The sequence below is a fragment of the Abrus precatorius genome, unplaced genomic scaffold, assembly GCF_003935025.1.
Source record: "Abrus precatorius isolate BTA unplaced genomic scaffold, Abrus_2018 Scaffold6, whole genome shotgun sequence".
Lineage (NCBI taxonomy): Eukaryota > Viridiplantae > Streptophyta > Magnoliopsida > Fabales > Fabaceae > Abrus > Abrus precatorius.
This window is the reverse complement of record NW_020874406.1, coordinates 7,774,410-7,789,094: the sequence shown is the minus strand read 5'-3', so window position 1 is coordinate 7,789,094 and position 14,685 is coordinate 7,774,410. Positions and strand designations below refer to the sequence as shown.

Genomic DNA, 14,685 nt, shown 5'->3' with positions numbered 1-14,685 from the left:
TCGATTAATCTCTTGAGATTTCTCCACTATATGATGGTAAATGACTTTTTATCTTTTTTCTTATACAAAACTTCAAGTGACCATTGGCATCTATTTTCTCGATACAGTAATCTACACCCCTATTCATATGGACCATCTAACACAACCGTATCTGCCATTACCAAGGCAAACGGTAGTAACTACGCATAGCAGTTGCATCTTTCTAGACAAAGTGAATTATAAATTCAATAAAAATCTCAATGGAATGCTTAACTCTTCACTCAGGTCTTCACTAGTAAAATAATTGTCTCCTCTATCAAAGGAAATAAAGTCAATGTTTGATTAATCAATATCAACAATTTAATGAAGAAAAGTGATGATTAAACAACTGAAGTCAACTTGTACATGATGTTGACAAGCACACCTATACTGAGTTGCAGATAATATAAGCCAACTTCAATATATTAGTGTATTACTAGAGCAATCATTATACAAAACATTTTCAGTCATACTTGCTAGCCTAATTTACTAAACAATCTAATAACAATAGCATGTTCTGGGAAATAGATTATGGCCATGAAAGATGATGCCACCTATGATCAAGAGATCAAGCATATTAAATGAAACATTATCAATGTCAAACAGGGTTTGATTATATAACCGAGTAGAACTCAAATATCAAGTTTTCGGATTCTGTAGGCAAGCCTAATTTACATTAAATAAAATTTTATAAATTGGTCGACCAAAATCTTTTGGAACAATTACTTTGGTTCTCAAAGTATTAGAAGCAAGAAATTGGTCCTGAAATGATGATTTTTGGTCGTTGCATAACATCTGGTAAACAGCAATTTTTGAAGTACTTTTAGTTCAAAATACTGAAAATAGTGGGTTCTCTTTACAAAATTATAACAGTTTTGATAATATGATTTAATAATTCAAACTTGTAGGAAAAAAGGTTAAATTACTCTGTATACTAGGTCTCTATAAAGTAAGTCCATATTTGGGCCCCTATATTTTCAACATTTTTGAGATAAATCCTTATTACTGGCCTTTTAAGCTTTGCTAAACTATAGGGACACGTTTGAAAACTCAAAAAACTATAGGGACCTAATCGACAAATGCCAATTGTATAGTTTATCTAAGCTTTCAAAAAGGTTGATGACAATTGGTGAGTGAAGACTTGTTTGAACATAATCAAAATATGGGGAAGAATAGGAGCCCAATTTTATAATTCGGTTAAATTATAGGCTTGCAAAAAAATTTAACCAAGCAAAATTAAATCATTAATGATTATTAAAATGGAGCTAGTGACAAAACTAGATGTGAGTTGGACTTGAGCATTTTCATTTCGTTAAATTCCAAAAACACACGTTTACTCATCAAACAAGAGAACAAGTTGTAGCCTTGCATAGACACCCAGTAATCCCAGATTTCATATATGTAGTGGATTTAGGATAATAAGTTGTACGATGAGTTAATATTACTTACAACTGAAGATGGAATTTCAGGCTGGAAGCATAACTCGGTGGGCTAACTAACTATCATCTACAGAATCTGACATCTTCAATGCTTTAGGTCTTCTATACCACAATATTGCAAACCATAGAGCCCTCAACAGAACCCCATTTGCAAAGTGAGGAATAAATATACGTCCCCAATAAGGGTAATATGGACCTGGCAATTTGATCAATGTGAAGAAAATTGCAATGGCAATTAAATGCCATGGAACTTCTGCATCCTGAAAACCAGACCAGGCATAAGCTACAGTATATATGACGTCAAACAAGCATAAGCTACACTATAGCATATGGGGAGGGGAGATCACCAGATTGAGTTTCTCATTCTTTTTCCTATGTTATAACCAATCAAGATAATTTCAAAACATATTAACACCAACATAAGTCCCTATCAAACCTGCCTCTGTAAAATAAGGCAAGCATCTAGTTGTCAAAATATGTCGTCAACTTGAACCCAAATTTTTAATAAATGCTGGATGCCTAAATTGGAATTTGGAAATAAATGAACGTCTAAGGCAGTCATCATATTGTTAATCGACACTTGACAGTCAAATATCTGCAAAGAAAAACCATCAAGTGGGGAAAGATTAACTACTTTAAAAGAAACATGCTACATTATTAGCAATTCCACATTTGCAGGGAATTTGGCAGTTTAAATCTTTTACAACATGAATGAAAGAAAACATGAATCTACAGAGCTCAAGCATTATGACTGTTTCTTTCTGAATGTGGGAAAGTAAATATTAAAATAACAACAGCTCAATGCTACATGGAACTTATTTATCTGACAACCATGTCATAAAATGACGCATAAGTAATGATTTTACCCTTAGACGCGGAGATAACTCCAAGAAAGTCTCTTTAAGGATCCCAGCAACAGAAATTCCAAAGAGAACTGGAAGAGGAACAAGAACTAACTTCTTTTCATGCGCACAATAGGATAACTCACTGAGGGAAGTAATTGCGAATACAGGTACAGATAGGTATTTGACAACAACCAAAATCAGGTCAATAATAAGTTGAATGAAATTGTCCATAGCTTTGTTCCAGGGGAAATTCTTCACCGGCTCGGGAGAACTGTCCCAAAGCTTTCGTGCTTTGTCCAATAATTGGTCCAGCTTCATTTTCCCATGATCATCTGATTGCTGTGCAGACATATTCATAGCACAGGAGATCTTGGTCCCTGTCTTCCCAGATGCACAAAATCTTTTAACACTTAAGCAGCATGTGTGCTTCTCAACAAAACACGAGGTACCCTGCCACAACAAAAGAGGAGAAATTTTAAATAAGAAGCACAACCAGACCTAAATTTGACAGTGTAATGGACACAGGAAAACCCAATTTTAACCAAATATAAAAGTAGTCAAAATTGAAAAAGTCCAAAACAAATGATAACTGGCAATCTTCATATAGAGTAATGCAAATGCACAAACACAGATTTTCTGAGCCCCCACCCCCCAAAACATAGACAATAAATAAACAAAATGAAAATACACATTGCTTTTGTCATTTTACTACTGCATCTGCTTTGACACAATACACAACTACAAATTTCATGACCCACAAATAAAAAAGTAAAAAAATAAATGATCATTCATCGGGCATTTGTCATTTGACTACTGCACAGCGCACAAATTTGACAGTGTAGATTAAGGGGTATGTCTTTTTTGTCTGTTATTTTTAAAAACATCCTTAACTGTGATTTTCCTTTCAGATAACAACAGAATATGAACAACAAGAATATTGTGAAGAAAATGTTGAAAAGGGTAGGTGGAATACCTTGAATACCAAAAAGTGAGGTTTGATTGTGACGGTGTTGTTGAAGGTGAAGGGTTGGAAACGAGCAGAGGCAGTGGCAGAGAGGAGGTGAGAAGGATAGGGAAGAGACATTTTTGTGAAGTCGAAAGATAAAAACTTGAAACCAAATTCGAATACCCTTTGGGAAGGGGATTGAGATTCAACAAGTGGGTTTCGCTGAGGTTGCAACTAAGATAGCATGATGGAGGAGGAGCCAACTAGACTAAGTGCAAAGCTAAGTAACCCATACTACGAGGTATTAGGTCTCTTTTAGTGAAAACTAGAAACTAGAGATACATGTTTGTTGTCTTTTTAAAAATTAAAAATATATATAATTTTAGTTTTTAAAAAGAGTTTAATATATATAATTTTAGTTTTTAAAAAGAGAAAACTCTTTTTAAAAATCAAATAAACATGTCTGTACAACCGTTTGTTTATAATTTAGGCTTAAATATATTTTTTTTATTTGTGAATTTTATTTATTTTAATTTCTTTGCATGATTTTTTTTATTTCTATATTTTTGTAAATTTTTATTTATACCCTTCATCATTGATGTGGTTCATTAAAAGACTATTACATATAAATTTTTAATTGGATTACAGTAATGAAAGAAATTATAAATTCATAAAAAATAAAGCTAAAAAAAAAAATACTTAGAGGGACTAAAGAAAAAGCTAAAATACTAAGATAAAAATTATATTTAAACTTGTATTCTATTATTTATGCTTGTTATATTTTGTAAGATTAGCTTTTGAAGAAATGTATGTAAGTGATTTATCCAATATTTGTAATGTAGGATGTATAATTTTTTTAAATGTATTCAATAATAATTGCTTGCGTATTTATTTAGTGTAAGAAGAGTTTAATTTTTTTATGATACTTTTAATAAGTTTCTTATTTTTATTTTATTTTATTTTTTGGTCTATGATAGTCTTAGTATATGTTTAAGAAATAATTGTTTATTTTTGTATAGCTTTGTGAGTGAATTTTTACAAAATAAGCAATTATTTTGGTAATAATAATTTCATCCGAACATGCACCGACCACTAGTAGTTTAATTAATATTAATAACCCTTGAATATGATAATGTAAAATATTATATTTGACTTCTCTAAAATAGCAAATAGCAAAGTGAGATTAATCCTCACTAATTTACAATTAGTTATATTTATAAATCATTTCAATTCAAATTAATAGTAATTCACGCCCCACTTTTTCATTTTATACATCTTCATTTTAGAAGAGTTAAATATAAAAGTATCATATAAATGTTAAATATTTCACAAAACAATCATAACAAGTGCATCATAAGTGGTCCAAAACTCAAGTAGAACATCTTATAATACAGTCTTGGCAATGCAATATATAATTTTACATGATTCGATAAAGATTTTTAGAAAAATGTATATAATTCCACACAATTAATCTAAAAAATATTTGAGATGCAAATTTATGCATCAATAGTTTTTTTTTAATTAATTTTTAGTGAATACATAAGTTATTATTTAATACTATTAATTACGTTATCAGGAGTGTGAGTTTTTATACTATTTTTTGTCAATCCTTCAAACATTAAGCCTATGTTTAGATTAATTTCCAACTTATGAAAGCTTTTCAATAGTAAAAATCTGTAGTTAAAATCTTTTCCAAGGCAAAAATGCCAAGCTCTATTACATTATAGAGTGCTTATAAAAAAAATTAGATGCAAACACTTCTGAAAAAATTAGAAAGCATAAATTAATTTAAATTTATGTAAAAAAATCGATTAATTTAAACCCCTACTTAAGTTAATTTTGTTAAGATTTTCGGGTGCCTGAAATTCTGTTTTTGTCGTGAATTCAGAGTGGAAAATTGTTCATAAATTTGGGTAAAATCATGCAGGGCTTAAAATTAATTTTAACCTGAAAAATCTGTTTAGTGAGGATTTAACTCAAATGAAAAGAAACCTGAAGTGACAAAATAAAGATCTTCTCATCATTGATTTAAAATTATAATTATAAAATACATAATTCAAATTAATGAATAAGTTTTCACTTTCTCACTTTATAAATCTCACTGTACTTCATACATCTCACAAAACTAAATCCAATCCAACACAAAAGATCCGCGGTAACCAATTCCTTGTTCTGCAGCTGTGATTTTAGTGAAAACCAAATAGGCAGGAAGTCAAATTGAAACATATCTCGGAAAGTAAACTTGAGATGAAGATTTCGTAGTCCACACTAAACATATTGGCAATACAAAAAGACCAAAACCCATCCTTGAAAAACTAGAAGTCCCACCACCTTCAATGACTTATTCTAGCATTCTAGACCAAGAAAAGGAAAGAAACAGGGAGATTGTGATATGCTTTAGTATCCCTTCTGACTATGAGGAACTCCCTTCTAAAATCTACAAGAATTTCAAAATGCAATCTTGGGGATGAAAATACATAATTTGAAAATATTTCCTCTTGACCATCGAGTATTGTGGTGGAACTGTGACTACAATGTTAGAGCTCTATCCAAGACATTGATGCTGCACCACTATTATTGGCATAAGTTAATAGAAGCAAAGCTGAAAATACCCATGTCTAAGTTTACACGGAAGAATAGATGCCGTGGACAAATAAGCTCAACAAAAGTCTTTGGCTTATTCTAGTTGGAAAAGGTAACTACTCTAGGGAAACAGAGGCAGGTAATGAAGCCCCAAATTTTCTGGAAATCCCATTATCAGATTTAGGTTTTGTAAAGCTTGACCTGAAGCTCCCTTCACTAAATTATCAATCTGCAACAAGACATCAACATCCTAGAGTCATGGCAACGATAAGATGATAATTAAATATACAATATCTCATATAAAAAGCTGTGGATATTTAGGAGAAAAAAAAATTAACATACTACAGATATAATGATTGCTCTTCCAGGAATTCGGTCAGGAAAAACATTGATCAAACAGTAATTAGATCCTTTAACACTATGAGTTCGAGGAATGTCTCCATTTTCCAACACCACAACAAATTCTTCATCCTGAAATTCATAAGAAAGAAGAAAAGAAAGACAATCCAAGAAATTCAAACATGAACCGGAAAGTAGGCTAATAAAGCAATAAATCATCCATCAAGTTATGCACATTCCACAGCCCCATGAAACAGGGCAGGAAAAGGCCTTATAGGTGAAAGAGACTCTGAGGTCTCAAACAATATGATGGCAATGACGAAAATGTTTTCCTCAACAAAGAAGAATAAGTGAATAACCATTAAGTACCAATTACAGATCTGCATTCTTTGTATCGTGTCTGCATATCTGCATTTCATACTTAACATTTTTTGAAAACTAGTGGTAATAACATCTATATGTGACGAAGGGACAAGTAGTGACAAAAAAGGATAAACCTCATATGAGAGTTTCAGTTGCTGGTACAGGTCCTCAATTCTCACTCCTGGAGCCATTTCCACATAAATAGTTGATTGCATGCCACGACTCTAATAAATGGCAAAGAAGCATTTGTTAATTTACCTGAAGAAAAAGAATAAAGAAGATACAACTCTAGGCATTACTCTTACCATTGGAATCAGGTGTGGAGTAAAACTAACAGTTACTTTTGAACTTGCAGCATCAGCGAGTCCTTGTTCAATTTCTGGAACTGCATACCACAAAATAGGATAATTAGACCTATTCAAATACAGATGCCATTTGTCCCTAATTACTAAAATCACTAGCCATATATTAACATATATTTTTGAGCACACGTTTGAAAAATCATAATAATAAGAACAACACCAATAAGCTTCTTAAAAAGGTGTTAAGGGACATTATTTTACAATATAAGCACTTGGTCTCTTAAAATAAACCCAAAACAAGGCAAATCCACCTTCTCAAACCAATATGCTAAGTGTCATATCTTTTTCTGTGATAATAAGCCTTATAAGAAAATTGAAAGGCATTATTTTTTTATATTTACATTATATTTTAAGCTAACTTTTCAAAATGTTAAAAAAATATTTCTTTTAATAATCCTAGCATGTGTCCATCTACACTAAAGAGTTGGATCAAGAGTCCAAGCTGGATGAAGGTGTCGGCGCAAGTGTCTAAGCTGACAAAAAATTATTTTTTAATTGAACACTTAATGAGAAGTGTTTGACATGTGTTGAACAAGTGTCTAGGAAGTGTAGCTATCAGAAAAGTATTTTACACCGTGACATTTTAAATGCGCTTCCTAACTCGCAAGACTCGAAATACATAAATCCAAATTATAAGAAGCAAATTAAACTTACCATGGCGATGCCGGGTAACACCATAAGAATTGAGACCTTCGGTTACTTCAGTGAACAATAAATTTTCTTTGGCACTACGCCCTGCAACAAGAACCAAGTAATAGAATTGCTTACAAATGAGAAGCAAGTGCTAAGAATGTTTTGTGAAAGACTAGCAAGAAAATATTTAAAGATGCATAAAAAAATTCTAACCTGCTCCACTCACGCCAGATTTAGCATCAATGATAATATTTTTAATCTCAATAAGATTAGCCTGCATGACAGAAAACTCAGAAAGAAGAAACTTAAAATCAAAGGGGATATGAAATATTTCACGCATCATAAAATCAGTTTTTAAAATAGGAAGTATAAAGTTGAGTTCATATCCCCGCATCATAAAATCAGTTTTTAAAATAGGAAGTATAAAGTTGATCCTAAGTCCTTGGACAATGCTTTCATCCCATTTGGCAACTTGAGTACATCCGTCAAGGTAGACACACTTGATAAATAAGTTTAGTACATGGGCAAACCCAAAAGCAGAATTAATATAGTATTCAGAATCCTGGACATTTTCCATTAATCCACAAGATAGCTGTAAGAGTATAGCAGCAATATCTCACTATTGCCACACCATTTTTTTAATGCAAACTATATGGATGACAACACATCTTCAATCCTCTCTTCTTTCTACTATGAATGCTCAGTTGTCAGGTTATAGAATTAATGCAAATATGAATAATTTTTACATTGATAAAATAAGAAAGTTATGTAGAGAAAGAGATAGAAATACAAAAGGTTGAAGGACAGGGACGAATCCAGAACCTAATGACAGGGGGGGGAGGGTAAAAAATAGATAAACTTCAATGCACGTTCTATTTTTTGAATGTATTAAAAGATATTTTTTGTTAATTGTAAGAGACTAATTTCTTCTAAGATTAATATATTATCAAAATAAATACAATCTCCTTCACAGTCAATATACTAAAAAAATTAGCTATCTATTAATTGTGATGATCTTATAAATATACATAATTATATTACTAAACATTTAAAATTATCTACATATATATAATTTTCAAAATATATTTTGGGAGTGGGGCCAGGACCCACCATTTCCCCCCTTTGAATCCGTCCCTGTCGAAGGATAAGGAATAATCAACAAGGACAAACAAAAGGAATCAAAACAAAAAGGTAACTCTTATAAACTAGACATTGTTGGAGCGTTTAGTTTCTTTACATATCCAAAACACTGATTCCATTAAACAGGTCATGAACTGAACACCAAAGAAATCTACTTAAAGTGAAGGGTACATCAGGTTTAACACCCTACACTATAAATTTCAGGCCACAGGCAAAGCAAAAACAAGTCACAGTCATGGAACAGAATCAGTGGAACTCAAATTTATACTATTTTATAAAGGAAAATTCACTTATTCTACATATGCATTGTATAATGAAAAATAAGCACGCTAACCTTTATCAAAGGGACAAGGGGAAGTTGAATAGAAGTCGGATAACAACCAGGATTAGCAACTAGGCATGCATTCTTGATTTCCTTCCTTAAAACCTCTGTCAATCCGTATATAGCTTCTTTCTGGACACAGATAACTAAATTAATTCAGCACTAACAATCAAATTATAAAACAAGAAAGATAGTTTCAATTTGAGATTTAAGACTGCCACATATGAACAGAAATAAAAGTTATGTCAAGTCCATAAAGTGTGATGGCATTGCACTTCATCAAATATATACATTAGAAATTATAGGTTATAAGAGGTTAAACAGTTTGCTAAGCGAGGTTCAACAAAATGAAAGACAACGTAGAAGCCTATAGTATAGTGAAAAATGTTCTATATTGATTTAGAAAACAAAAGTTGACCTAGATAAATGAAACCCTTTTGTAATTGCATCCCACCTGCAAATCAGGTGCTCTGTGTGGCTGACCATACCACTCTTCATACTCAGAAATATCTCTTAGACGAAAATCCTACAAAATACCCAATTACAGTTCTGAAATGAAGCAAAACTTCATTTATATTGCGTAATGATTTTTTGTTTTGAAAAAAAGAGACAACACTTATTCAAAACTTACTGCAGAAAGATCAACAATCTTCAAGTGCTTTGGAAGGCCTTTAATTATGTCCTGGAAACAACTAGATAAACTAAGGAATAATTTTAAGCATTGAAATAACATGAACTCTCCTGCTGAATGCACCTCTTCTTTGGACAAAGATAAACTATATCCAGTCCTCTCTTGACCAATTCAGGGAATTATAAAATTCAAAAGATATAAGAAAGAACCTGAGTAGTTCCATGTGGCAAACAACAGAATACAGCATCCACATCAGAAAAATTTGCATCCTTTATTGCAATCAAATTTGGCAAGTCCTGCAACAATGCATCAACATTCATATATCACAATCACGCTGTGAGGATTGCTCAAGAAAATGATGATTGAGGCTAGCACCAACCTCCATGATCATAGAAAACTAGAAAAGGTATATGAATTTCACTCAGAAGAAGGAAAACAGATAGCACACTATACCCGTTCACAATATAACTATGAATGAACAAAAATATCTTTTCAAACACATGGCATCATATCTAAAACCAAACATACCTGAGTGCGCAAATGTGGGAATACAGATGAGATTGGCTGCCCAGCTTTTCTGTCAGCAGTCAACAATGCAACCGAAAATTGTGGATGATTAGCCAAAAGCCTGAGAACCTAATAAAAAAAATCACCACAATCTCTCAACATAGTAACACCAGATCTAAACTGCCAGGGACATCAACTTGCTTGCTTGAGTACATGAAAAGTGGAAATACAACATTTCAAATGAAATCCACTTCAGAGTTTACACTTCAGTTGTATAAAAAAGCATGAGAGAAAAAAAAAAAAGAAAAAGGCAGTTATAACCTCTCACTCTGAGCCAAAATAACATCGGTTGAAATTTGAAAATCACATTTAGTTGGCTCTCTATTAATTTTTTTCCATCTTTGAAACTTTCCACCGATTAATCCAAGCACAACTTAGGGTATGTTTGGGAGTTGAGTTTTGAAGGGGAAGGAGAAAATTTTTATTTCTAATAAATATTCTCTAATTTGTTAATTTTTCGAAACAAATGAAGTAAAATGATAAATTAGCATAAGCTTAATGTATTAATTCTTTTAGTTATTTTTATAAACATTATATAACTCTCTCCCCTCCTTCAAAACCCAACTCCCAAGCATACCCTTAAGGGTGTTGCTATGTAACTTACCTCAGAACCAGTGTAGCCACTAGCTCCAAGAACACCAACACGAACAGTATTTTGTGAAGTTGGGTTCCCACTCTTGATCGAACACTTAACAAGTAGCTTCCCATCTTGTTGCTTTCTCACCTTGGACACCTTTCTGAAGTCCTGAGTAATACCAACAACATAAATTTGGAGAATCACCCACATTTAAGTAATTAACTATTGACAGAATTAAATAAAAAAAAAAATTGCACAAGCAATTACCCCCCACAATAACTATTGCTAATGAAACTTTTTATAGCAAATAAAGACAATATTTTGAAATAAGAAAAGGAGTACCTTGGGGTTGTTCCAACAGTGGCCTCCGTGAAAACAAATGGAGCCGAAAGCGGTGAGGCTCATTTTATCTATCTACGAAGCTAACAAGTTTGGATCACAGAATTAGGTCTCAACAGATTATTAAAATGGGAAGCAGTAGAAAATGCATAAAGGTGAAGGCAAATGAAATGCAGCGGAATGTACATAGGAAAATCCATTTTGAACCGAATAAAAAGTAATGAAGAATGAAAAACTCCAAAAGAAAAGATAACCAACAATTTTCACACTGAGCAATGCTAACACAAACACAGATTTGTCATTTTACTATTTCATGCTGATTTGACACACTGCACAAACATACAGTGTTGTGTAAGGGCAGTGTCTTTTCACAAGAATCCTTAATTATCACTTTTCTGTCTGATTACAACAGAGAGATAGCATGAGGAAGGGAGAATATTGTAAAAGATATTGTTGAGGTGGAAATGGAATACCTTGAACCACGAAACCTGTGAGGTAAGTGGTGTTGACAATTGAAGAGTTAAAGATCTCTCAAGACCCAGCAAGCAGAAACAGAGACCACTCGAGAGTGGACAGCAGAACAGAGAGCAAGCGCAGTGGTGCGACGCGGTGGTGTGGACACTTCACGAGATCAAAGCTGTTGCCCAATTAAGAAAATCCAAAACTGTTTTGTATCAAATTTTCTATTTCCCTGTTTCTATCTGCTCATAAGTATTTTGTTTACAAAATAATAAGAGAATTTAAAACTTTTATTAGATGTTTATTGTTCATAAAAGCAAAATACTTTAAATGATACATAAATAAAAGAAAATGCTTAATAATATGAATTTTTAACCAAAGTAACAACAACCATTTTCAACTACGATCACATGACTATCATCAAATAAATGTTATATTTCAATTTTAATTATTTAAGTAGTAAACATAATATTAAATAATTTATTATAAAAAAATAATAATATAATTTTTATTGCTTTAAATATAAATTAATTTAAATTAAATAGTATTTAATTTATTATTTAATGAATATTAAAATTATTTGTAATGATAATTTTTAAAAAAAAGTTAATTAATTTATTAAATATGCATGTGCAATTGTTTGAGTTTGTTTATATTTTTATTAAATTATTTTTTAAAAATAAAGAATAGTATTTTAAATATTAAGAAATATATTAAAAAAATATAATATATTTTATATTATTATTAGTTTGAAAATAAATTAGTTTACAAAATTATATATAATTATGCATATAAATATAGTGCATATATAATTTTTTTTTCATTTTTAAGATTTCATGACCATTAAATAGGTTGAAAGAATTAAATTTAATTATTTTTTATTAATTTTTTATGAATTTTACTAATTATGTTTATAATTTAAATTATACATATGATATTTAATATAAATATAAATATGTAAAATATTAAATGATAATTTGTAGTCAATTATATATAGATAAATAAATTAAAAATAAATTAAATACGCAAAATTTGTTAAATATGCATGTGTATTGTACATGTTTGTTTTAAATATTCATGTAATATATATTTTTTGTTTTTAAGGTTTTATAACAATCAGATAGTTTGAAAGAATTAAATCTAATCAATTTTTAGTTTTTTTATAAATATTAATAATTATAAACTAATTATAATTTTGCTTTATACATAATAAAGTTATATAAATATAAATATGTAAAACAATAAATAATGATTTTTAGTGAATTATACATGGATATATAAATAGATATATTGTTTGTTTGAAATATTTTTATAAAAAATAAAATTCTAAATGTACGTTTAAAATATAATAATTAATAAATATTTACATAAATTAACAAATAAAAATAGAATACATATATTTGTTGGTTTGAATTAAATTTGTCAAAACAATATTTAAAAATTGAAAATAGAAAAAAATTAAAATATTACTTTTTTATCAATTTACATATAATATACAACTAAGTATTTTACAAATTTTACTTATTTATGTGTATCTTTTTTCATATTAGTTCTCATTAATTTTATCATATTAATTATAATTATTATAAATTTTAATCAATTTTTATAAAATATGTCTAATCAATTGTAAATATTGTTTAAAGTTATTTTTAAAATATCATTAATTATGAAATAAATATATTAATTTGTATTTTTTTATTATAGTATTTTTTTAAATTTTTAAATCAATGTTTATAAATTAAATTTAATTAATTATTAATATTTATATATTTTCTAGGAAAAATAATTAAAAAGTTATTTGATTTCATGATATTAATTTTAATATTTATTTTATAAATTTTAATAATTTTTATGAAATATTTATAATCAATTGTCCGTATTTTTTTAAAGTTATATTTTAGAAATATCAACAATTATGAAATAAATATATTCATCTTTCATTATTTTTTGGTAGAGAAAAAGTAAAGAAAATAAAAAAGAGATAAAATTACAATATCAAATATGGGACTCCTCTAACATTAATTTGAAGAAGAAATTTCAAGTATAATACAAAGAAGCTCACAACTTAACTAAGAAATTAACACATGTGTTACCTTAATATAAGGTATATCCGTCGGTGATTTGTTCCTTTTTTTCCAGCTACTCCTTTATATCTCAAATGTGGAAAGGTGAAATAATTTCATCACAAAATTTATGACCTTTGTTGAGACAGAGTAAGACAAGAGATGTCTAATATTTAAATTCTAAGTTATTTTTAACCTATAAAATTTGACTATGATTTTAGCATGTGTATTGTTAGAAATAAGGGATAATTGCTTTTATGTTGAGTTATAATTCAGTTGTTAGCATCAAAAGAAGTTATAAATCCTTCTTTCCATAGACTTGCACGAACCCAGATTTCTTTAGCAACCAGATAGTCTCTGACACAATGAAGAGTATTCTCAATATAAGTATGACATCTCAAGCAAATGAGTGAAGGCACCAAGTTTCTATAATGTCTTCAGTAATTTATGAAGGACATCGCAACAAATAAGTCAAACTAGAAATTTAATCTTTTCTGCATAAGGAAGGCACCAATTCACCTTTAACTAATGTACTGGTACAAAGTTCTCTTACCAACGAGTCAGTTAAAACCATGTTTAGCGCTATAACTTCCCTCCAAACTACTTGACCAAATAAACTTATCTTTAACATGACTATTAACTGACAAGTTAGAATGATGAATGATTGAAGTATTTAATTTTGGTATTAAAGTGACAATTTGACAAAAATTCCACCCCTTAAGAGTCTAAACATTCTTAATATGCAACTCTATATCTTGAATGTTGACATATGAAGTGTGGTCACATAGTTTGCTCAGTCTCGACCAATCATGATACCACAAGGAAACTTACTAATTACCAAGTCAAAAAGTGAACCCATCCCTTGTAATATTTTTGACCTTTTTGATTGCTTGCAAAAAGTGAGATTCTCCATCTTTATTATGATCTAACAAATTATCTTCTTTCATATATTTTTTTACAAGCAATTGGACCTAAAGTTTGTTTTTTTATTTTTATTTTGTTCATCATATCCTAAACTCTTTTACCTAATAAAGTCACATTAGCTTCCCTAATTATTCT

The 14,685-nt window shown here is 29.9% G+C and overlaps 2 protein-coding genes across 4 annotated transcripts; both read right to left on the bottom strand.

The window, feature by feature from the left end:
• Window positions 1–3,588, bottom strand: LOC113869549. Its single transcript, XM_027505925.1, has 4 exons — window positions 3,276–3,588; window positions 2,324–2,752; window positions 1,468–1,717; window positions 1–290 (listed from the first exon to the last, which is right to left on the bottom strand). Exons 1-3 carry the CDS (start codon window positions 3,384–3,386, stop codon window positions 1,514–1,516), a joined length of 744 nt encoding a protein of 247 aa, XP_027361726.1. The 5' UTR covers window positions 3,387–3,588; the 3' UTR covers window positions 1–290; window positions 1,468–1,513.
• A 1,660-nt stretch (window positions 3,589–5,248) lies between these two features.
• Window positions 5,249–11,777, bottom strand: LOC113869208 (probable N-acetyl-gamma-glutamyl-phosphate reductase, chloroplastic). 3 transcript variants are annotated; one of them, XM_027505425.1, is made up of 15 exons: window positions 11,578–11,757; window positions 11,108–11,187; window positions 10,793–10,933; window positions 10,150–10,257; window positions 9,831–9,917; window positions 9,622–9,672; window positions 9,445–9,516; window positions 9,003–9,122; window positions 7,742–7,802; window positions 7,550–7,630; window positions 6,839–6,918; window positions 6,668–6,757; window positions 6,174–6,302; window positions 5,930–6,060; window positions 5,359–5,811 (listed from the first exon to the last, which is right to left on the bottom strand). In XM_027505425.1, exons 2-14 carry the CDS (start codon window positions 11,168–11,170, stop codon window positions 5,953–5,955), a joined length of 1,191 nt encoding a protein of 396 aa, XP_027361226.1. In that variant the 5' UTR covers window positions 11,171–11,187; window positions 11,578–11,757; the 3' UTR covers window positions 5,359–5,811; window positions 5,930–5,952. The 3 variants fall into 3 exon arrangements, with proteins under 3 accessions (XP_027361227.1, XP_027361226.1, XP_027361225.1); XM_027505426.1 differs by having other exon boundaries at window positions 5,249–6,060; window positions 11,108–11,179; window positions 11,578–11,777; XM_027505424.1 differs by having other exon boundaries at window positions 5,359–6,060.
• Window positions 11,778–14,685: the final 2,908 nt, after the last annotated feature.

What these genes read in the sequence shown, in the direction of transcription:
- LOC113869208 (XM_027505426.1), bottom strand. Translation starts at nt 11,170, where the DNA reads ATGAGCCTCACCGCTTTCGGCTCCATTTGTTTTCACGGAGGCCACTGT. An exon ending in CCCTTGTCCCTTTGATAAAG is followed by an intron (nt 7,803 to 9,002) that starts GTTAGCGTGCTT and finishes TCTGTCATGCAG; the next exon opens with GCTAATCTTATTGAGATTAA. An exon ending in TGTTACCCGGCATCGCCATG is followed by an intron (nt 6,919 to 7,549) that starts GTAAGTTTAATT and finishes TGTGGTATGCAG; the next exon opens with TTCCAGAAATTGAACAAGGA.
- LOC113869549 (XM_027505925.1), bottom strand. Translation starts at nt 3,386, where the DNA reads ATGTCTCTTCCCTATCCTTCTCACCTCCTCTCTGCCACTGCCTCTGCT. An exon ending in CTCACTTTTTGGTATTCAAG is followed by an intron (nt 2,753 to 3,275) that starts GTATTCCACCTA and finishes TTGTTGTGGCAG; the next exon opens with GGTACCTCGTGTTTTGTTGA. An exon ending in AGTTATCTCCGCGTCTAAGG is followed by an intron (nt 1,718 to 2,323) that starts GTAAAATCATTA and finishes TCTGGTTTTCAG; the next exon opens with GATGCAGAAGTTCCATGGCA.